The 25,470-nt window shown below is 36.5% G+C and overlaps 1 protein-coding gene across 15 annotated transcripts in view; it reads right to left on the minus strand.

The window, feature by feature from the left end:
• The window catches only part of TRIP12 (thyroid hormone receptor interactor 12), a 131,173-nt gene that overhangs the window by 53,761 nt on the left and 51,942 nt on the right, over positions 1–25,470 (minus strand). For 13 of the 15 annotated variants that reach the window (XM_031452341.2, XM_031452340.2, XM_031452338.2 and 10 more), the window contains 5 exons: positions 24,472–25,274; positions 11,085–11,190; positions 8,236–8,372; positions 2,737–2,820; positions 1,577–1,672 (listed from right to left, as the gene is read on the minus strand). In XM_031452341.2, coding sequence (XP_031308201.1) covers positions 1,577–1,672; positions 2,737–2,820; positions 8,236–8,372; positions 11,085–11,190; positions 24,472–25,274 — 1,226 coding nt within the window. The remainder of the gene's footprint in view (positions 1–1,576; positions 1,673–2,736; positions 2,821–8,235; positions 8,373–11,084; positions 11,191–24,471; positions 25,275–25,470) is intronic. The other 2 variants (XM_031452337.2, XM_031452336.2) reach the window with 1 other exon arrangement.

A 25,470-nucleotide genomic window follows, 5' to 3' on the forward strand; every position in this document is an offset into this window, starting at 1 on the left:
TGAGGATATGAATGAAACAACAGTCGCTCTGATAACTGGTGGTGCGTTCATGGAGGTACTATACAGATACTACTCTCAACTTTCAAGTATGTTTGATCTTTTTCATAATAAAGATCATTTCACTCTCCTTTTCTCAATCCTTATTTTCTAAATCCTGATTACCCTTTAGTTAAACCCCACACTTGCTGCTGGCCTGCAAAGGTCTGACATGACCTGTCAAGTGCCTGTGCCTCTCACATTTCATCTTCTACCACTTTCCTTTCACTTTCCATAGGTCCCTCCTGCTGTCTAATGAGCAAGCTACGCTCATTTCCACCTCTGGCCTGGCACTTCCTCTTTCCCTCAGATCTGTGCATAGCTGGTTTCCTCACTCCCACCACACCAAACAACCTTCTTCCTTGTTCTGCTTTGTCTTCCTTTACTGCACTGACACAGCCTGAAATTTTAGCATAGTAATTGTCTTGTTTATTGCCAGGGTCCATCTCTAACACAGAAGCTCCATGTGGGAAACAACTCTGCTTATTCTCCTATTCATGGCTTTGTATACAATCCCAGTACCTAATAAATGACACCAAATAAAAATCCATTTTCAAGGCTTCAAGAACTGTGCAGGAGGGTACATTATTTGAGAGCTGAGTATCAGGGCAGCAAAAGCAAAACAAATACACGAATATCACCTGCTTCTTAAAATTCTCAAGTACAAGTACACATATGTGAGCACATGTACACACTCTGCATTATAAAAAAAAAAAAAACCTGGACTATTTGATGGAAAACTATATAAGTATATACTTGTAAGGTCAGAGTTTATAGGTTTCAGTATCAGCACATTTTATAAATTCTGAAATTAATCAAGACTGAAGTCTGCAAGAAGCCTACTGACCCTATGGAAATATTATGAATAGAAGTTATTAAAAATGCTTAAATGTATATTTTGTTTGAGGATGCTAAAGATAGTATTCTATACCAGACAAAATTTAACTGAATTTGAGATTATGCATTAAGTTATTCTTAGTTACAAATTGAGACTTAAAGAGTCACTGTTGTGTCTACCATATATGACAAGATCTCTGGGTTATAATACATTAATTTGATTAAATGAGTCTAGTTACTGGTAATTCTGCTGAGAAATCTTTCCTCTCAGGCTCATTTACGATCGACTGTCTACTGGGTTAAATTTTATTATACCATAAAAAACTCAAGATGCAAATCTATGCAAATCATGTAATCAGATGCTGTAATAATCAATGTAATCATCTAAGATTCTTTACTTTTCTATAGTCCAAAAAAAAAGTCAATCTTATTATACACTTTGGATGGTTTTCTACTGATTCCAATTCAGCAATCAAAAAATAAAAGAATAGAGGAAAATCTTGAAGAGCTGTTATATTTAAGGCAAAAAAGTACAGAAGTTGTATTTTTTAAAAACAGGTTAAATTTCATGAAAACTTCCTTATAATGGAAACTTTCTTTCATGAATAGGCAAACAGTAAAAAAACAGCACTCGACTAATAAATAAGGGTTTTGCGGGGGGTGGGGGGTAGGGAAGAGGACAAATTTAAAAGTATTCACTTACTAGCTCCACTTCCAATTGTTCTATGGAAAAGCTGTGACATCCGAGGACCAAGAGGACCAAACAGGTGAGGAGGAAGACCCCTGGCCTCTAACAGAGCTATGGAAAAAAGAAGGGCAGGAAGAGTAGTTGAGCTGCCAATACAACTGGTTTTATCTAAAAGTTTCAAGCAACTGATTCATCTCACGTAACCAATTAAATGTCACTTTCCATCCTGAATGTTAAAGAGAAGCTGCATTAAACTTTTCAAGACCACTTGTCTATTCTAATATAATATAAGTTATAACACCCATGTGCCAACTCTAGGGCATCTTAAGATTTTATGGAGATATTAAATATCAGTGTCATCAGGGACCATATAAAAGGTCCAAGAAAAACCCAAAGTAAATATTTAATTTGAAGAAATTATATGTTAAGCACCTCTGTGCTATTTCCACTCTGATGGTATTTCCCAACCAGATACTGATGATGAGATCCTCCAAAAAACAAACATTATTTTTGTCAATTCCAAAAAGTGAGAAAAATCGTTACAGTTTTTCTAGTCAAAAAGTGATTGTTGTTAAATTCTTTCAGGAACTCAAAAGCAGTATTAAGCTGATTTATAAATGTTTCTTTTAAGCCTCACATTAAGGATCTATTACACAAGTCAACTGTCTGAAGACAATAAAAATACATACCCGTTCTCTTGTGACGCGTGTACACATAACATAAGTATGCTTTTTACAACATTATAATACCTGGAGTTTATGTAACATTCTATATTGAGTTTGAAATAGCTGATCAAGAACACAGTAAAAAAGCATCCTACTAGACTGCATCATGTTATTAGGTACCAGAGACCAATATATTAAGCTACCCCTTTTTCAACATCTTATTTCATTACTAGCTATACATGTAATTCTAATGAAGAAAAATTTTAAAACATAAAAAGTAAATATATCATATAATGTTTTTATCCAGTTAAACAGTAAAAATGAAAAACCAGATGGATCATGTTCCAATTCCAAATCATCAAATCACCACTAAATAAAAAGCTTCCTTTAGAGGTGTAGGCATTGCTAGATTATGTTCAGATGAGCTTATCTGAATTAATTTCAACCAAGAACAGTAGTAACAGGTAGCCCATGATAAAAGTTTCTTGTAGGCTCAATAACTATCTTTACCTTGTAATCGTCCCATCTCAGAATCATCTGATTCACTCTCCCCAGAGGTGGTCATGCCCACAGCCCCTGCAACAGAACTAGAGGCTTCAAGGGGGGGGGGGGGGGGTTAGAGAGGAACATTTAAACTCATTATGTCTGGTTTATCTTAAAAAAGAAAAAGCAGAGTTTTACAGATTAACAATGAATAAAGATAATTAAACATGTCTGTCCACTGCACTCAGTTGTTATTTTATACATCACCCTGTGGCTTTCATGAAAAAAAGAAACAAGCATAAAAATACAACTTTTGCATTTCATTTAACTCATACATGGCTTTCACAGTTTCCTCCTGTCTTTGAAACTGTTCCTCAATTGTTTTATCCTGAACTTCTCTACCAAAAGTGCAAAACGATAACACTGCTAAAACCACTGTGATATTTAATAGATGGGTCATTAGTCACAAATATAACAGAAAGCAAAACTGACATTTGGGGAAAATGTTCCATGTAGATAGATGTGTGCTTTCTTCAGTTCTGCTTCATTTCTGAACTACGGTTTTGATACAATTGTTTATCATCTGTTTTCTTTCATTTCAATAGAGTGCAAAGATTATGCTCTCTTATTTCCAGGACAAAACATCGAAGATACACATTACAACTACCAGATGATCGCAAAACATTGAAGTACGAAAGAGAGGGCAACTCAGATGTCAAAACAAGTATAAAATGAAGAGTTCAGATTCAGAAGCATTCTACCACCCCCCAAAATGCTAACCTAACCAATAATTCAGTTTAAGTAAATAGGGATTGATTCTATTATGAATCTGACTAAGAGATGTAAATATACTCCTATAAAATTAGCAGTTTCACTGTCCCCTCCTCCCACTGTCTGTTGAGTCCTAAAGCATCTTTTGTACACAGATGAGTAATCTGTGTATGATCACATCATCCACAATACTTTAAGCCCTGTCTACTTGACAGATAATGTCAGAGTTCAAGCCAGGAAGAATATTTTTGTCATTATTAAAAGAGGCACATGGATAACATGTGAATTTAAAGAGTTTTTCTGAAGAAAGAGATGGCAGTATACCAGCCACCAACTCTGTGTTGTTTTTTTTAATACTTTTCTTAACCTCTCATTTAAGTATTATATCATTTCACTGGGATTTTTTTTTAAACTCAAGGAAAAAATGTATGGTTTAGAACAGGAATCAGCAAACTGTGGCCCACAGGCCAATTCAGTCCAGCACATCACTTTGTACATAAAATTTTATTAAAACATAGCCAAACTCATTCATTTACATATCATCTGTGGCTCCTTTTCTGCTACAACCAGAGCTGAGTAGTTCAATAGAGCCTGTATGAAGCCTAAAATATCAATTATCTGGCCCTTTACAGAAAATGTTGGCAGCCCCATGGTTCAGAGCTACAGGCTAACTAGAAATGCTAATATTAAAGACTATCAGAGTTCAGCAAAATCCACACTTCCAGTGGGGGAAAAAAGGAGACAAGCAGTAATGTACTCCCTAATGCTCCTTACGGAGGCATTTACTAAAAGTTAACTATATGGAAGAGTGTATCCATGGGTTTCTTCCCAACCACACAAAGCATTACGAGCTTTACCATGCACACAAGGAAACCAAGGCTTTGAGTTTAGGTGTACTTGCCCAAGGCCAGACAAATAACGAGGGATGTGGGATTTGAACTCAGGCAGTCCAACTTCATAGGGTGTACTCTTACGAACCATACACTATCAGTATCTTAAATACATTCTTCAGTACTAATTTTTAATTCAAGTAGAGCTGTGTCTTCACATTATACAGAAACCTTGTCAACCGATGCTGCTATTGGGCCCCATTTAGGACTGAACTTAGTAAAGTGGCTCTTAAACTTGCTGTGAAACTTTTCCAATTATGTGAAAAGCAAATCCAACATTTTAAGAAGTGAACATTTTTTTTTTAAGGTACACTCTGGAACCACACATTTTTTTAAGGGAAAAGACCACAAGTTCATGGAAGGTAATGCTGGTTTTTTGGAGTTTATCAGAGGACCTACTGATTTTACCTTAAACCATTCTACACATCTGCAATCTATGATTTTAAAGGTTTGACGTTAGGTTATTTTTTAAATGTATTATTCTAACAATTAACTTAATGAATAATAACTGTCTCAAATTGCACTGCCACAAAGACATTAACTAAGGCATAAAAGTTGTAAAAGCACAGAATCAAAAGAGCTGTTAAAACTTTTATACTGTGGTCCCAACCTTAACGGGAGCCACAGACCCTCTACAAAGAGAGGGGACATTCTGATTTTTACTCCAAAAGGGTGTCTGTTTTGACATAAATCAGTCACTGGACCCAAGAAAAAGATCCTTTCCGGCTGCCATCCCTTTGACAGCAAGTATTAAGCATCTGCCTACTGTAGCTCTCTGCATCTAAGTTTTACAAAATTCGATAAACCAAAGTAGCCTAGCCTGTTTGCAAACTCATGCAGGTAAGGAAACGTAACCCACCAATAAGAGTTAATGACAAAGTTCTTCAGTCAAGGCATTAAACCTCGGGCTACACACACAAGATCTGTCCCCAGGCAGAAATATAAAAGCGAGACTATCAAGCAGAGAAAATCCAACAATGTCAGATGTTAAGAAGTGTCCATCGTTTTTTGTTTATACTGGTATCTCTCCATGTCGTCTTAGCAGATCTTCCATGTAAGGTAGCTTCCAATACTCAGTTAAAGCCGACAGAACTGCTAAGGGTTTACCAGATACCTAAGCATGAGAGGCAACAGACAGGCCTTTTTAGTGTCATGAAAACCTTTGAGCAAGGCCAGAAGTGTGGCTGTTCAGGATACAATTACGCCTTGGCATCAGGTGCTATGGCAGCAGTCTAACTTTCAGTGGTACTAAACAAAAATAATTAGGAAGAGAAACATTTTCAAAACTAGGCTGCTTTCTTTTTACAACCTGACCCTGTTTGTTTCTTCTGAAATTAAGATTCTCAATGCAAAATGTAGGTGTCAGAACATTTTCCCTTACTTTGATTTCCAGATTTAAATAAGAACACTTGACTCCCCCACTAGTATTTGCAAGACTTTATCAGCACTATAAAGTTCTCATGGAGTCCAAAACGAAACCCTTCAGCTCTTGGGACAATGTGGGGAACACTTAACTTTCTATTTCAAGAACTAACATTTCTTTTGTGAAGAGCTAGAGGGGGTGCACTCCATGTCACAGTCTACTTCAGAGTGACCACCATTATCAACAAACTTTCCTAAGTGTCAAAAACACTGACAAAGTCAGTGATATAAGCAACTATTCCAAAGATGGGGCAATGCATGAAAAAAAAAATACTTATATTAAAGATTCCACTGAAATAGGTCAGGAAGAAATGATCTTTAAAAATAACACTGAAAAAAATGAATATATAAATAACACTGAAAAGATTAATCTCTTTGAATCAGTAAAAATATTATTTCAAATGTTTCAAATGAAGTGAGTCTTATACCAACCATACAAGAGCTGTCTGAGAACGGACACTTGCCAAAAGATGTCCTAAGTTACCACTGATTTATACTCTACACTAACTTAGAGAGTTTTCTTTTTCTTTAAATTAAATTTTACATACTGAGGAACTAAAGTACAATACACAAGAACTTTAAATATAAAGCTAGTAAGTAATCTGCCTCTTTCCCCAGAACTACGTTAGAAGGCTAGCAGAGGAACCCCTGCAGTACCCACAAGGGATCCAGCCTCCAAAATGTACTGACGTTAGCGCTTATCTAATACCAGTGAACACGCCACACGAATCTTTTACACAAACTTGGAAAATACCTAGATCACACTGTGATTTCCAATACGGATGACAATGAAACACAAGCAAGCCTTTAGGAGGGCAGTCTTATGATCTAATCCCTTGCAGCTTTTAGCCTCTTAGGTAAATAAACCAGGGAACAAAATTTTACACACCACCCCCTCACTCTGGCTTCCAATTACATCCATGTGAATTAAACAAACTCCACTAACCGTAGGGGAGCAGAACAACACAGCCATTGTAAATGTGCCCTTCTTTTCTAAGACCTGAGAGCCACACATTTCAGTTTGTAACCCTGGCAAGCTTAACCATTATGTGTCAGTTTTTCTCATTTATAAAATGAGGGTAACAGCACTCACACCGCAGCAGGTTGTTCCGAATATTAAATGAGAATATATGTAAAGTGCTTAATAGTGTGTCTGCAATGAAGCGTACACTCTCTAAATGTTAGCTATTATAATTACTGCAATGAGTCCACATTGACAACACACTCAGCAGCTCCCTTTCAAAGTGTCATCCATGTGGGAATTGCTCCACTTTCATGTTCAGACTTGGAATAAACATTAAAACACTGGGAAGCATGGGTGGTGTGTCATAAAAAGCTTCAATGAGTTGCATGTGCAATGCAATTTATTTTTACAAAAATCTACAATTCTAGGAAAAGGCACCATCAAAAGAGATGTTGCACAACACTGTAAATCAACTATACTTCAATTTAAGAGAGAGGGAGGGAAAGACTTACAGTTCACCATGTAATGTATCATATAAAACCAGGAAAGATCAGTGGTAAAAATGTTAAGCTGGACAGAAAGCTGAGACAAAATGCATAAAACATGGGACAGTAGTAGGCAAACCAGAACCCTCCTGGCAAATTAGGACATATGATTAGCCAGAGGCATTACAGAAAACCAGCACGTGTTCTAATATTTAACTATAGTACGTGAAAGAACTTTTCAAACGAATATACACGCCTATCCTTAAAGCTAGTGTATTATTCTGATTTAAAAGACTCATACTCCTATGTTTATAATAATGAATTATAACATTTTTGTATCTATTCTTAATATTAGTGAGAAATGTTTACCATAAGCTACATTTTAAAACCTGTTAGCCACCATCAACCATGGGAGTATTAGCCTTCTTTTGGTACTGGTAATGGAGACATATGGGGGTGGGGGGTTAATTTTTGCTGTGCTAAGATATCAATAAGAATATAAATGAGGAACCCATAAAAATATGAACAGTATTCTTAAAGCTGCTTAGATTCAAACTGAATACTTATTCCTTTTTAGGGATTATTACAACATTCTAAATTTAAATTTTATATGGGCATGAAGCAATTTAAGCCATACCCTTCCATTTTTATTATGGATTTGAATGTTTCAAGCAATCAATAGGTTACTATTACATGTACCCATCAACATGTAAGAAACCTAAACAGCAGGGGACTTACTGCTTCTTAAAAGCCCCTTGAATGCAATTAGCACAGATTTGGATTTGGAGAAAAATTAAACAACAACAAACAAACACAACTAATCAAAAAACTAAATCTATAAAGCGAAAAGAGAACAAAAGGTTTGATGTTAACATCTTAGGATATATCTGTCTTCTCTCTTCCACTATATTTGGTATACTTAAAAAGCAATTTATCTCCAAATAAATCTGTAAGATGCATAAATGCATTTTAGGCCTAAGAAGTGCCAATCTACCTGCAGCTCCTTGGGGGGTTTCGTCGGTTCGTGCAGCTGAGGAATTCACTGTCTCCTGGTTGCCTTCAGGGTCTGCCATCTTCTCCTGTCGACGAGCTTCAGCTGCTCCTCTTTTGCCCAGGCCAGAGCCTCGCCGACTACAACAGAAAAACGCCATCACAGGCAGCACGATCAGTGACCAGGAGCGATGTCCACACAGCACAAAGCCCCAATGCATGGAGCACAAAGCTAGTTTCTTCTTTTTACATAAAAATTGTTGCAGAAAATCACTATGGGTAACAACCAAGACTTTGTATACTTAAAATTCTTCTAAGCTATATATCACATTCACAATGCAAGCTTTTGTGTTGCTATGAGCTGTTGTCATCCTTACAGACAGAAGTGATTTTTAACACTTCAACTAAATGGAAAAGTGGTTCCTTCTGCAGACACAATTCAGTTCATTTAAAATAGATCCCTAGTTCCTGGTAAACAGTGGATCAATATATGGACTTTCAGACTGAGACTTGAAAATGGGGGAAGAGCAGAAGATAGGGGAGAAGTCCCACCATCTAAGTTCCAGATTGCTTTAAGTCATCAAAAAACTACTATCCTACTAATGGACAACAGTTCCATCCTATAAAATGAAGAATTAAATATTTAATATTTATAAACAAATACAGATGACATCTGGGAAGATACTCGTTTCAGACTGAGACATAGTATATAAGCTATGGAAAAAAATCATCAGTCATTTCTCATGAAGCAAATTATATTCTACTGATGATTTTTTTTCAGTTTTAATAGTGAAATCAGTAAGTAAATCGGGTAGAGACAAACGACTTCTCCAAATTATTACAGCTTAATATTGGTTGAACAGCAGGTCCCCGAATTACCTTAGGAAGTGCAGAAACCTACTACCAAAGAAATATTTTAGACTAAAGTCAAACTACAGTGAAATGAGATGCTGCCTAGTAAAGAACAACAAAAAAGTAGGCATAAGTGAATGTAAATGAAGGCTCTGAATTATTGGAGAGTTCTACAAGAGTTTATCTTTCCAATTAGTGAAAAAAAAAATCCTCCCTTAGCAGGGATTACTCAGCCAATCCTTTGTTCACAGGGGGAGCAGAGAGAAAGGGAAAAAAGAAAGACAAAAAAAAAAAAAAAAAAAAAAAAAAAAAGAAGAAGAAAAAAAGCTCATTCCAAGCCCAAATTACCAAGCTACAAATTAGTGAAATTCAAATTAAGTCATTCATTTAACATTTGATTTGCACCAACCACGTGAGGCACACTGTGCTGAACACTGGATGCTGCCCTCAAGATGTGTCAGTCTAAAGAGAGACAAAGACACTGCTGTGACAGGATATGAAAGCACTAAATTTAAGGGGAATCTCAACTAGTTCAGAAAAGTTTAAGATGAAGAGCCCTGCGGGCAGGAGGCTAGACTGCTTGTGTACAGCATGTAAGTCCACGTGCATGAAGACAGTGGCCCCGGGAGGAGGAGAGAAGGCTGCAGAGAACAACAGGGCGCTAGATCACCTGATTTCACATACAGCTTAAAACAGTCAACCACAGTGAATTCAGTTTATAACTCAGATTATAAACCTTGGGTAAACTGGGTTCAAAATCTGGCCCAAAACAGAACAAAAGCTCTGAAGAGCTAAAATTTTCTCAGAGGTCCTCATAAAAACATTGCCAAGAAAATCCAAAGGCCAACAGGTGTACTAACTCCAGATACTTTAAACAATATTTTAAACAATCCCGATAGAACTAGAGAACAAGTGGAAAAGTAGAGATTAAAGTGGCGAGAGTCCTTTTCTTATGACTTAACAGGCAACAAGTCATACCTTTTCCTTATGTTCCTACTGTACCCCCTGGCCAAGAGATAACATTGATTACCTCAGAGAAGCACTGAAAAAAGCAGCATCAAAAGAAGCACAACTTTTCTACTGACCTGAGTTAGAGTAGGCCAAAGGCAAACTAAAGTCATTCACCCTCATCACTGGTTTTTGGCACATTTTGTAGAGAACAAACTACATATAAAAGAAGCAAACTACATATTAAGAAGGGGGGGAGTCCCATATGGCTGTGAACAGCTAGCAGCACAAGACCAACTGACCAACCTGGAAAATCTGACATAAGACTGAAACAAAGAGATTTCTAACTTTAACCTAAGATTCTGAATCAGTTAATAAAAGCATGTGAAGTAATATATTGTATCATTTATCAGAGGTCGATGATTTTCTGAAAATGGGCCCCAAAATAGCAACTGGGAGAAACGGGAACTGGAGACATGAAAGAACACAAACAAAACCTGTGTTTCCTTGAGGGCAGGTGTTGTAACTCAAAGTGAAAATTAAGTACGTCTCTTCCCCTTACCCATTAAACCCAATAACTGGTGCCAACATTTTTAGAAGCTAATTAGGCAATATTACAGCCATTACAACAGGCCTCCCTTTTGATCCATTAATCCTACCACTGGGAAATTAAGCCAGCTCTAAAAAATAACCCAAATCTGCATAAAGATGTTCATTAGAGATTTATCTGGCAGACTAGAACTCTGAAAACAATCAAACATCCAACTTTTGGCAGTAACTCTGTGCAGATAATGCAGCAACAGAGGAAAAGGTAGAAGATACCTGTGTCACCCAAAAAAAAGCATGATTAAAACTTAGCCAAAAAAAAAAAAAAAATTAAACACCGAGAAAGAATTCACAAAAATAATACTAGCTATATCAGAATAAATTTCTTTACTCAATATTCCAGTGAAAATTTGAGTAACTTTTAAAGACTTACAAAATTAAGGATTTGGAGGAGAGCTGAACACAGATAATGAACCAATTATAAACTGGAGAAACCCAAATTATTACCTGGCACTAGCACAGGAGCCCGTGGTCTTTTGGCGTGTGCTCCGCCTCAAACTGGGGAGCTCAGCAGGTGGGGATTCGCTGCGCTTCTTGGTAGATTTTCTTAAACCTGTATGTGTGAAATGCAGAAGTTAAATTTTAAAAAGAGCAGTTATCTTAAGTTAAAAAAGACAACATTCTTCAAGTCGTCCTTCTGGTCAAAAGTCCACAGAACCTTCCCATGGCCTCTCCAGCAGTCTGTAGCTTTGCTTCCATAGTTTGCTTTTACTGCACTTACCCATACTGGGGAAGTTCATGCAGTGCCTGGCATTCCTGTTCAGGATAAATATTCTCGATCTGACCTATCCTTGCCTCAAGCAATCTTAAACCATGAATGACAGTCCCTCTTCTCTCAAACCATCCTCTTTAAAAGTTCCTATCACATCTCCACTCCTCCACTACTTTTCTCCACTAACTGAAGCAAAGAGATTTTTTGTATATACTATATATTTCAGGACTTGACTGTATTTCATTTAGCACTTTATTGCAATATCTCTGCACTGTTTCATTTCACCAACTTTATATGAGGCTCATCAGTAAGGCCATGAAAGAACAAAATCTTTTCTTTCACCATCCCATCAGCAAGGAATATACATTTGAACTGAAGGTTATTAGAATGTCCAATTTACAGAATACTGCATAAGTAAGGGGAAAAAGTCAATCAAGCACATTTACATGTTATTCTGGAAGCTAATACCTCTTTAGGAAAACAGATTCTAAAAAGGTATAGCAACTAAGTAAAGTTAATTGCTATTTTATGAACAATGGGGAAGCCATCAGAGTGCTAGTCTAGGCACATGGTGGCATACGGGGTGGTGTCATCTAAACAAAGACCCCCCCCCCCCCAAGCAGTGAAAGGTCTCCAAGGTCAACAGGGCATATTTCCATTAGAACCTGGGTGTCATCTTATATAGATGTCCAACTTTCTCGGAGACCAATCGTACAATAACCATTCTCCAGATCACCTGCTTCTTCTCAAATTTGAAATTTTTTCCATTTCACAAGTATAAAGATAAGACATTCCTTACTCTTGATTTTGTTAAAAATACCACTAACGGGTCTGGGAAAGAGGTGGTAAAAAAGATTCTAGACATCTTCTTGACTTTTTAGACTCTTTATTTAAATTCAGTTCATTCAACTTGTGACTACACTTAAACTATACACAATAAAACTTGCTAAGTAAAAAGTAAGCTATTAAAAACACTAAACACAAAACAGGAACTACAAGGACTAAAACCTATGTTCAGACAGGTATTACCATTTAGAAATTTAAACCAGATCTTTCAGGTCTTTTCCACCTCTGCACTTTTGTGAAAGACTATCTACACTTTTGAAACTGGCATAAAAGATCAAACAGTGAAACTTCAGTGGGAAGAGAAAATTGGCCTAAGGGTTTCTTAAATTTCAATTTTACTTTAAGGTTGATTTTTCTTACGTCATATCACAAAAATTGTTTGATGTGATCACAAAGCTATGTCTGACATCCAATACTACTTAACTTTGCCTGGCTCAATACACACCCCAGCCACCTGAATAATGAACTTGGCATGTAGACAGATTATGAAGCTGGCCTAATATATTCAGCTAATACTATCACTAGTATTTTAAAAATTCAGAAATGTTTAAGTATTTCAGAAAATATTAAATTACACTTATCTTTCTACCTGAATTATGTGACTAAGTTGGAATGGACTAAAAAATGTACAACTTAGAAGAAAAAACCAACAGTGCACATTACATTAAAACTGCAAAAAATAAGGTACTTTCACTTATAAACCACATTTAAAATCTTTGTATTATTGTCACTAACATTACTTAGTTCATGTAATACTTAAGTGTCTTTATACATTCCATGAAATAGCAACAGACACTAGCACAAATTTTCACGTCTATTCAGAGACATTCAAAGTAAAACATTCAACTTAATGGACTGTGGGTTACTGCTATAGTGCTAATTTGTAGAAGTGACTTCTGGATACTTTCACTACTTTTTGATGCTTTTTGATACTTTCGCTACTCATGCCCTATTTTAGACTTTAGTGTTTAACTCTCTTTCAAATAACTTCATTCAAATATAATTTCTAGGGAGGAGGGTAGAGCTCAGAGCATGTGCTCAGCGTGCATGAGGTCCCAGGTTCAAACCCCAGTACCTCCATTAAAATAAGTAAGTAAATAAATAAACCGAATTGCCTTCTGCCCCCCCAAACAAAGCAAAACAAAACAAAAAAATAACTTGTCTAAGATACAATGTACTCATTTTAAGTGAATGGGGGTAAGTTTGACAAATGTATTCACCTACAAAACCAACACCATAATCAAGATATAAAAAAGTTCCTTCAGGGCCCTTGCAGTTAATCCCCTCCCCCATATTCAAGCCCCTGGCAATCACTGATCTTTTCTGTTGCTACTGCCTATTTTAGAATTTCATATAAATGGGATCATACAGTGCTTTGGGGATGAATTCATGTTGTTGCACATAGTGGTCCATTTCTTTTTACTGCAAAGTGGTATTCCTTTGTGGGGATGTGCCACAATCTCTATATCCATTCTTGGTGTTAAACTTTAAAAGAACTGTACTTTTCAGAGAAGTAGGGCAGAGAAAAGCCAAAATAAGAATGGATAGAAAAATATTTATAACTGATGCCATAATCATGCCATAATGTAAAATGACTGTTGGGCTCAGCCAAGCCTGAAGCTAGCCAATTTCTTGGCTTCACCAGTCATGTGAGCTGATTTTCATTTAATTTTGACTGAATATTCATCACATATAACCCCAAATCTTACAAGTCATTACTGTATTAAAGTTTTTAGTCTAGAGTAGGTGTCAACAAACTGTGGCCTATGAACCAAATTCTGCTGAGTAGCTACCTGCTTTTGTATAGCCCACTAGCTAACAATGGTTTTTACATTTTTAGAGTTGTAACAAAAGAATATGTTACGTAGTCAGGAAAGCCTAAAATATTTACTATCTGGCCCTTTACAGAAGTATTTTTACTGATCTGAACTTCGAAGCGAAAAAAGAACAGAACAAGGACTTGTCTAAAGTTTAGGGGGGAAAAAAATCAGTGCTCCTTCCCCACCCCTAACCAAAAACCTCTCCAAAATAAAATAAAAACAAAACAAAAATCTGTTTTAAAAGGAAAAAGAAGACCTGGGCTGAACAATATCTTAGTAATAAAAAAGTTTCAGTACTGATTTTTCTAGAATATTAGGTATCTTGATCTTTTTAACATAGTTTTTGTCATATTCCCACAGAGAGTAAATAAATACATCTCCACTATAAAATGGAGCACGGACAAACTGTTATGAATTAGGTACACAAACCAATTTTAAACAAAGGTAGATATCCAGAAAAATCGCTGCAACTCATTTACATTTATAGGTATCAAAAGATGACTATATTCATCTTTAAAACACAAATTCCCAATTTGTTTATATTTTTAAAAGAGCCTTCAAATCATTACATTAAGTATCCATTTATGTTATCAACTCTGTTTCAATGGATTTTCAGAACCACTCCTTTGCCCTTCATAAAAAAAGCACCAAATAACATGATTATTACCACATAAGAAGAGTTCAATTTAGAATCATGTAATAGGACTGTTTTGCTACTGAAAAAAATTGGACCCAATAAAGAGAATTAATTAATGATGGGTATTATTTTTCCACAACTAACTTAATTCCTTCAGCCAGCACAGAATCACGAGAACCTGGTATAACTTGACATTGTTGTATGTCTACTTTCAAGTTTATATGTCTTTATCAATGGCTATTTTGCTAAAATAAATTCACAAAATAAAAAAGTAACCTATCATATAAAAAGGGATCATTGCTGTTTATTTTAAAATCCTTCTGCAACAATAAAAGATATGTCTGCAGATGACTGTGAGCTAAACTCCAAATGGAATTTTCTTTGCCAAGTTTTTATTTCCAAGTCAATGCACAGCAATTTTGTGTGCTGGTTTGGCAATGTGAGTTAAAAACATTAGAAATGTGGAAAGATACCCATCTAACCATTATAATGAGAAAGAGCTAGGGAAGAGCTAAGTGTCCAATAACAGGAAATGGTAAAAAAAAAAAAAAATCAGTATGGTAATAAAAACTGCGGGAACACAGTGTTAGTTAATGAAGATGTGAATAAACTGGCATTTTTACAATGCTAGTGGTAATATAAATTCATGTATTTCTAGGACCAATTTAAAATATACATCAATATTTAAAAGGAAGATAACCAGTGACCTAACAAGAAAATAATGAATTACAAAGCTACAGCCAACTAAAAAATGTAGAAAAACAATGTAAATGCCTCTTAGTTAGGAATGGGCTAAAAGGCACATCCATGTACAGTAAAAATGATATAATTTATATATTTCTTAAGGAAGTCAGTTAATAATTACTTCAGCAGATAAAGCACTATGATTTCTTCATATCTAAAATGTGGATACTGCCTCATTGTCATCATGAAGATGAAATTTAATGTATGTCAAATGTCTAGTATGGAGCTTATCTTGTAACAGGCACCCAAAATGCAACGCCCATTGTCATGTAGAGTGAACTCCTACTTTTGAAAAAATATGTGCACATATGTAGAAAACTGTCTGCCTTCTGGGTAAAGACAAAGAGAGTGAACACACACGCATTCCCCTTTTGTCCTCCAGTGAAACTCCACTAAAATAGCATTAAAAGAATCTGAGCCATAAATTCACAAGGATGGAAAGAATAATATTACAACACAACACAATCTTAGAAGGTGGAAAAGCAGAAAGTCAAGCATTAAATGCACTGGAAAGCCCAGAAGACTGAAGGCAGAAAGCTCAGATAAACTACTAATTAGACTGACACTCAGAATCCCACAAAGGCTCAGGAACTGATGGTACCGGGTACCTCGGGGACAACGTTAGGGTTAAAACTGAGTGTTGGTTCACGGGCTGTTTGTGAAGCAGTCGGATCCCCAGATCCCTACCCCCACGTGCACAGCTGGGTAAATGTCCCTCTCCCGAGGCAGCCAAACACTAGACCTTTATTCTTCAGAAAGTACAAAATAAAGAAATTCTCAATGTACACAATTGCGAATCGGTGTGCCACACCACAAACGGGAGGGGAAGTGACAGGTACACACAGACAAGGTGGGCGGCACGCCTCTCTCCTCCGGCTCCCTCCCACCGCGTCCCCACGACTCCGGCAGTGAGGCTTTCACCTCCAGGCAGGAGTCTGACAGTCTGCCCTGTGGAGCTTTACCAGCCAAAGAAAAAGATCTAAAAATGATGAGAGAGGAGGTTTCATAATGAACAGCCCAACCAGTGCAATACATAGTCGATCTCAGCCAAACCTCATCTACATGCTCTGAGCTTAGGCAGACTTCTGGTCCCCCTATCCCTGAGTATGAGGAGACAACCAGGACTATCTGAATCAGAGGAAAGTTCCTAGTATGAAAGTCAAAACCAAACCAAACCCATCCCCCCCACTACTTAAGAGGACTCTGCAAGAAAAGAAAACTCACTGTTAATGGGGGGAGGAGGGAATGAAGGAAGGCAGGAAGGCATCTACAGTAATTTTTTAAAAAGGATGATGTTCATAGCAGGACTATTTACCATAGCCAAGACATGGAAGCAATCCAAGTGCCCTTAATAAATGATTGAATTAAAAGATGTGGGTAGGGGAGTGGGTGCATACATACACACAAACACACATATATACAACAGATTATTACTCAGCCCTAAAAATATAATGAACTATTGTCATTTGCAGTAAAGTGGATGGACCTAGAGAATATTATGCTTAGTGAAATAAATCAAAGACAAATACAATATGGTATCACTTATACATGGAATCTAAAAAATAGTACAAATAAATTTATATGCAAAACAGAAACAAGCTTACAGACATAGAAAACAAACTTGTGGTTACCAAAGGGGAGGAGAGGAGGGACAAATCAGGGGTACAGTATTAACAATTATAAACTACTACACATAAAATAGATAAGCAACAAAGATTTGCTGTATAGTAAAGGGAATTACATCCAATATCTTACAGAAACCTGTAATGTAATAAAATCTGCAAAAATACTGAATCACTATGCTGTACACCTGAAACTAACACAATAATGTAAATCAACTGTACCTCAATGAAAGAAAGAGAAAAAGAGCAAAAAGAAAAAAGAAAAGAAAAAAAGAAAAGAGAAAGACAGAAGGTGGGCTAGGAAACCTTAAAAAAAAAAAGAACAAAATAATTTCTTGAAAATAAAAACAAGATAGCAAATATGAAAAAAAAAAAAAAAAAAGCAAATATAAAGGTTAGAAGCTGTTGCAGAAATCTGCCAGAAAGTAGAACAAAAAAGGAAACCAAGACCAGAAGGTAAGACCAGAACCTCCCAAAAGGACAATTAACTCAAAATCAGAGATCCAGAAAGAGAAAAGAAACAAAGATAAGGAAACCAACTGTCCTGGTCTGCATGAGACTGGTAGTTCTAAGGCTTGGGGAATGCCCCAGACCCAAGGGAAAGCAGGACTGCTGGTCACCCTAACAAGAAATGAACAAACACATATAGATATGGCTGTATCATGACATTTCTAAATAATGGAGACAAAGATCTGCAAGTTTCCAGAAAAAATGGGTTACATATACAACAGATCAAGAATGAGAATGCTTGCAGTGTTAAAAGCTAAATAACATAATTCTTTAAAATTCTGATTGATAATAATTTCCTACACAGAACTCTGTATTCAAACAATCTGTCAAAAAAGTATCAAGGTGGTATTCAAAATCCAAAATAATAATAAAATAAAATAAAATAAAAACTTAAAAAAAAATCTCCTAAGTACTTTTTCTTACAAAGCAAGTGGAAGTTGAGGGTAGGGGAGAATACATGTGTCGGTGGGGAGGGCTATGTGCGAACTCTGTATTTTCTGCTCAGTTCTGCTGTAAACCTGAAACTGCTCTAAAAAAATAAAGTCTATTAAAAAAATAATTAAAAATAAAAACAAAATAAAAAAACAAACAAAAAGAAAGCAAGTGGAAGACATGTTCCACCAAAATGAAACAGCAAACCAAGAAAGAAGATGTGGGACCTAGAAGCAGAAGACTAAACAGAAGAGAACACTGAAGAAACACTGTAGCTAAAAGCAATGTAACCAGCATAAAAGGACAACCATCCAGAGACCTCATTTCTTCAGGAAAATGAAACAAATTCACATAATCAGCTTGAGAAACAATTTAGACAATTAGTAAAGAGTTTGGAGTTGAGTGATAACGGTCATAGAAAACAATTATTAAAGTCAGGAAAAATATATGTAAGAAAAGTTCCCACAGACTCAGTGTTAACAGCATTTACATACCCATATAAAACATGGAACAGTGAAATGAGAAAACGGGAAGTATGTACAGTATGTGTTTGATGGGTGAAGAGGTGGAGTAAATCTCCCATAAAGAGCAGGCAATAGTGCTCAAAATAGAAAAACTCAACAGACACATAAGCACGTAATTTATAGAGTCAATGAAATAAATACCAAGATGATCAGCTGGGGAAGAGCAACGTAGCAGGAAGACTGATATTTTTTAGTAATAAATCTTACACAACTTGACATTAAACTGCAGAAGTGCTGATTAATGTGAGGGAAAAAAATTAGCAGGATACATACAGAAATTTGAAAGTGGCAGTCTTTACGGATGGGGTTAAGCAACTTTTTTTCCTTTTCTGAACATTTTGATATTTCCTGGACTTTTCATTTTTAATAACAACACTTTAAAATCAGAAGCATCAAATTTTACAGAAAACAGAGGCATGAATATGAAAGAGCAATTTTCACTTAACTTTTATGTAAGTTTAGTAACATGTCATTTACCTAAATTAATTCTTATTCTGACCTGGTATACAAAACTACATATGGTTGTCTAAAATTCAGTGTAAAAACAAACCAAGGCCTTAAAGAGGCCAATAGTATTTGTTTCCATTTAATATTCCCTTTGTTAATTTGGCAACTCATTTTTTTAACTTAATGTATTTTTTAAGCCTCAAAAATGTTAAAAATTATTGTTGACAAATTGCTATTGGTAATACGTGGTTACATACCAGAACTATTAAAGTTAAAAAGTAACAAATTATTTTAACAGCTGCCTTATAATATAGAAAACTCTTAACACACAATTCTTTTTCCTTTAAGCTCCTTACCCAATACCTCACCAGGCTAAAAGATAATTGAATTTTTTAAAACTCGGCATGCATGGCTCTATAAGAAACCAATAGTTTACTTTTAAATTCTTCTGTCCTGCTTCTCTTGTTCTCTTTTCCGCCCTCCCTGCTAGAGGCACAAAGCAGCATGTCTCAGACTGATGGAGAGTCCTAATCTTAGCAGAATTACCTTTCCAGAATTCGGCATCTGCCTGGTTCTTGTCTAGTTCTAATAATGGCTACAGGCTGCATGCAAGTCATAGAAGAGTATGAAACTCAAGCTGGAAATAAGCTGGTAACTACTGTTGACTATGTTATTAATAATGAGCACATGATGTCCACTTTAAATAATGGAGAGGAAACTAGATCTACAGACATATCAGACTAGAAATATGATACCTTTAAAATTTTCTATAAATGAATTCCATAATTAATCCCAGATTTTGATCACAAACTGTGTCTTATATGACTATGCCAACCATCACCTTCTACCATTAATAAGACAGTACATACTTCAAAATAGTCAAATTATTTCAAAATTAGCTTGAAGAGAAGGCAGATTAGCAAAATATATTCTGAAGCCAAACTAATTATAAAAATGTTTTAAATATTACATCAAAATACCAATAAAATATTTTTTAAAATCATCTGTATCATTACATTGCCCCACTGGTTTTATATTTATGCTACATAAATTTATAAGAATGTCTGTTTACTAAGGTTAAACAACACACAGCAAGAATAAATTCCCTGAAGCAGATTAAAAATTGTCATATAACACTGTCCTTTCTGGGGTATTCTCAAGACTTCTACCAACTGACACAAGGTGACCTCTGTCCCAGAGCTATTTTGATCAGTTACAGCTGGCAAGCCACAAGGCTCCAGGAAGCCCATCACAAAAGTAGCTGTTTCTCTAGTTCTCCTGCCAACCTTAGTTCCTCACCAGAAACTTGTTCCACAGTTGCCGAAGCAGCACACCAGGAAAGGTCTTCCTGCTTACATATCCTGACTAAATATACCATTTCCCAGAGTGTGTACTACAGACCACTGCTATCTCCCAAGGTAACAGGTGGTCAAACAGACTTACAAAATATTGGGTGTTAAGCAGAAGTTACTATAAGAATTCTCACAGCTTTCAATACGTTAAAGCATATTCTGAATTTCCTTGAGTAATAACTGACCACAGAGAAATAGGTTTTCACAAAGCATCATGTAAGTACCGTTATTCCTACAATTTGGAAATCCTTTACCATGAAGCTTTCCTGACCAATCATATCTTAGAATGAGTCTATAACTGAAGAAACATATCACTTTCTAATTAACAGGTTCAATGATTCCTAAAAGTTGAAGAAAACAAATCATCTATCCAATTTGCAATGCTTTCTATACCACAAAGTGGTCTACTCCATTTTTTAGTTAATTTACAGACTTCCTTCCCCTGAAATGTACTCAACAGAAATCTACTTTTTGCAGGGGAAGTAGATAGCTCAAGTGGTAGAGAGCATGCTTAACATGCATGAGGTCCTGGGTTCAATCCCCAGTACTTCCTCTAAGAATAAATAAACAAGTAAATCTAATTACCTCCCTCCACAAAAAAAAAAGAAAAAAGAAAAGAAATCCACCTCTTCTATCCACTGAGTCTAATTCTGCCCCTAGATTAAAGTTATTAAAAGAAATCAAACTAATTCCTGACGCATACAAAAGCCCTTCAAATACATGACAACTCTCAATCCACCACTTTATGTTTATATGGTACTAATTTTACAAAGTTGTCTTCCTATACATTCTTTCATTTATGCTTCACAAAAATGAGTATTATCATTTTGCAAATAAGATTAGGGATTAGGTTGCTATCATGACTAGAGTTCAATGATTTGCCCAACCTCACAAAACTATCAGGAGATAACAGAACTTTTTATCAAGGTCTTCCAAATCTAAGGATAAGCTACACCTTAAACTGATCAATGGCTAGGATTTGTAACAATCCTTTATTCTCAAAATACTGCTTGGAATATGTTTTGTCTTAAGATACTCAACTTCAGCTATGCACCCTAAACTTAGTGGTGCACCCTATGTACTACAAGCACTAAGCTAAGTCTCCTCACATATTCTCTCATTCCTTAAATAGTGATTACGCCCATTTTACAATGAAAAGGTTGCCACCTTTCCTACAGTCACCAGCTGATAAAATGGCAGAACTAGGATTTAAATCTAGCACTTTGAGCTCTATATTAAGAGCTCCACCCCACAAAAGTCCAGTACTTGAAACCTAGAGATTCCTCTAAGACCCCTCATTTTGCCTCTACATTCTTAAATAACATTACCAAGTACTGATACAGTGCAGCACTGCTTCTTATAAACTCTTTCCTGAAGTGACACATTTAACCATGCCTACTAAAATTCAACCTGCCTTGTGTGACTTCAGGAAGCCTTCCTAGACTGAGCTCACTCAACCTACTCAATCCTCTGCATCCTGTTCTTACAACTAATTTCTGGAATCACATGGCCTGGGTTTGACTCTTGGCTCTATCACTTAGTTCTGTGACCTTGGACCAGTAACCTGACCTCACTGACCCTGAGTTTCCTTATCTGTATGATGGGGATAAGAGCACCTGCCACACAGGGCCCATGGGGAGTAAATGAGATGATCCATGGCAACTATTCACAGGTCATCAGGCACTTTGCAAGCACTGTAAATATCTGCCACAATTTTGTTTCAAAATGTTTTTCACTTATTTGTAAAGAAGCAAATACATGGTGAATGGTACGACATGAACCCCGGCGTTCACGCAGTGTTCATGCCTAAAGATGAATCAATACCAGTAAAGAATGATCAAATAAAACTTCATCTCCTCTGAGGTCTTAACATCCTTAATGACCCAAATATGTTGTGAAAGTAAAACACAAAGAATTGACATGGGTAAAGCAAGTGGCACAGTAAAGAAAACAAAACCTCAAAGTTGCACATACCCTCATCTTTAAATCCTGTCACTTAGGAGGCATGTTACTCAGGCAAGTTATTTCACCTCCTCGGAATAAATGGCCTTTATAACTATCATCAAACACAGATTTTTTTGAAAATCAAACGTGACTGCATAGGTAAAACACCTGGCACTTTTTAGATGCTAGAAAAAATGCCGGTTCCTTTCTCTTATTTCAACAACTTAGGCTATAATTAGAGCTTAGAACTAGGGTGGCGGCAATGAAAATGGAAAAGTGTTAATCAGCGACCACAGAACACACTCAGATTTTGTGAAAATGAGAAAAATAACTAAAGTGAGTTTTAAACTACCAAGTCAGTTTGTGACCATGTGCACAAGGAGTTTAACAGCATATATGGACTGGTTTCACTGTGGCACAGGGGTAGCAGCAAAACTCTTGGTGCTTCCTGTTTGAGAGCAACCTCACAACCAAGGAATCCATGCCAATCAGCCTCTGGTAGGGCTGGGTTTTCTTGTAAAGATCACATTAACAGACTGTATGAAAAGAAAGCTGATTTCTGAGAAGAGCTGAGGATGCAACACTCAAGAATAAAGTTTCCTCACCTGTCCCTGGACCCTCCTAGAAATAAAAGTTGAAAGACATGAGCTCTTCAAATGAGGTAGACTTGAAGGGGAGGAGTGATTCCCATGGAATGTGCTGCAAACTCAACCTGCTCATGGCTGTGGGGTCACACAGCTACTACAAGGTGACACACAAGCACACAAACACAATGCACACAAGCTTTTACTTCACTTAAAAGGAGACCGAGGGAGAGGTATAAAGAGCAGAGATAACTCCAGTTGTCAAGAAAACCTTGTCAGGACCAACAGACAAATAGCTGTCCCTTTTTACCCAGCCTTATATTTCTTTTGACTTCAAGATATCAATCTTAACTTTCATCCAGTACCTGCAGCTTCAAAATCAAAAGATTTTATACAGATGTACTAGATATTTAAAATACTAAACAGAACAAAGTCTACAATCTAAGAGTAAAAGATGTTACCTTCACAACAACCCTATCATACAGATTAAGTGTAAAATTTTATACTAATGTCTACTAGTATTCTTGTCAAAGTTTAGCTAACGTTGAATCAACTAAAAGTAGTTTATAGATTGTAGGGTTAAACTAAACAGAGCTAACAGCTCTGATTCATCATTAGGTTAGGCTGCTTTAGTATTAGCTAAACGTTGACAAGAATACTAGTAGACACTATACAAAATCTTCTAATAACCAAAAAATGTTCTAACCCTATCAAAACACAGGTCTGAAATTTTCTATGAAGACTTAAAAGAAGAAAAGATGGTCAGAAACAAGATTCCTGGTTAAATATTAGAAAAATTAAATGTTTTAAAAATCACAGATAAGTGCTGTATTATTTTATTTGTGGTTTTTAGATTTCTCAAAATAGAAAACACACACGTCAGCATTACAGCAATCATGTAATTAAAGAGGGTCACTGCTGCTTCTAATCAGTTCCAACGAAATGAACATGTGACTTCCTGAAGAAGTTTTTTTTTGGAAAAAAGAGGAAGAGAAGTGCATCAAAGATGGCTGTCTATTTTGTTTCTTTGCTTGGGTGTTTTATTCTCAAACATTAGTTCTTTCTACCCCACTACAAGCTTCAAGAGGCAATATTCTTTCCCATTTACCTGGGACCCAGAGCCCAGTGCTCTGGAACATAAGAGGTATTCATCTTTAGGCTAAGCTCCTTTATGGCCATAAAATATTACATGTGAATAAAATTTAATTTACACTAGGGCAGATTTATTCTAATAACTTTACTCAGTGCTTCCATACATCAAGACTGTATAATATCAAAAAAGAATATTTGATCTCCAATTGTGGTCATGACCAACTCTTGACTAGAATCATTTTGTACCTGGTTATAGAACTTGCTGCCCCCACTCTGACATTAGGAACTAAGTAACAAATGCCGCAGAGATAAAGAAAGATACAGAAACTAAATCATGACGATTTAACAAGAAGGTGGGAGCATTCCTTATCTGTCTCCATGAAATTAAATGTGGTATATCAATTATTATATTCTGCTATGTACAGAGAGAAGTATAGTAATAAATTCAAAACTGCCACACACTGAAAAAAATAAAAACCTGACTACCCTGAAACCAGATCCCTTTGACAAGAGAAATATCATTTAAAAAAAAAAAAAAAAAAAAAAAAGACCTTTCCAGTAAACTTACTTGCTAATTTGGCCTGTAATCCAGAAGGTCCAGGTTTTGATGTCTCTGACTTAGAAGACCCTGGAAGAGACAGTTTGGTTTTAGGAAGGCTAACTTTAGGGCTGAAACGAGCAGCCCAATCAAATTTTGAAGAGCCACCAGTTTTACTCTGTTCCTTTTCCCTGCTGCTTCTTCTGGGACTGGGACTGGACGCTGAACGGGAACGCCTGGCCTTGTTCTGGTCTTTTCCTTGTTTCACCCTGGCACCTGGTGGAACCGTGGAGGAGGCCGAGGCTACAGCAGAAGATGAGGAGGAAGTAGAGGCAGCAGAAGAAGAATCAGTGATGGTGCTACACCCAGCTTTGGCCGAGGCGGCTGATTTTGAAGCCAGCTTGGTAGGTTTTGCAGATCTCTCTTCGGCACCAGTTGATTCAGACACAGAACCACTCTTTATACAAGAACTCTCTGTCCTCTTTCTTTTCTGACTCCGTGAACCAGCACTGGCCCCACTCTTTCTGGTATGAGCCTTGCTTGTTGATGGCGATTGTGCAGATTTCAGTTGTTGCTCCTGGTCTAAATGTCTCTTCTTTGACTTACTATGTGGCTTATTCGTTTCTGAGGGAGATTCAGTATGCTGAAGTGCTTTTGGTTTTTTTGCAGAGCTAGGAGAATTGGTCCTGTTGTAGTCTGGACTAGCACTGCGTTTCACTCCTCGAGAACTGTCTTTCTTAGGCACCTGCCCCGTTTTCTGCCTTTCTGAAGTGTTGGCTCTGTCTGGATCCTCTGGTTGTGGGACTATGACAGCAGATGATGAACTGCAGCTTCTAAGAGGTCAGATAAGAAGAGAGTTAGTATCAGCCTGCCATCATTAAATCTGTCATATAATACTTATTTATAACTTCTCAAATCTGTGGAAATAAGGTTTTTGGTTTTTTTTAAGTGCAAAAGTTTTCCTGGTAAGTCCAGCACTAAATAAACATAGGCTTTCAAATGGTTCAAAATTGCCAGCGGGGGAAGCAG

This window comes from Camelus dromedarius, chromosome 4, assembly GCF_036321535.1.
Source record: "Camelus dromedarius isolate mCamDro1 chromosome 4, mCamDro1.pat, whole genome shotgun sequence".
Lineage (NCBI taxonomy): Eukaryota > Metazoa > Chordata > Mammalia > Artiodactyla > Camelidae > Camelus > Camelus dromedarius.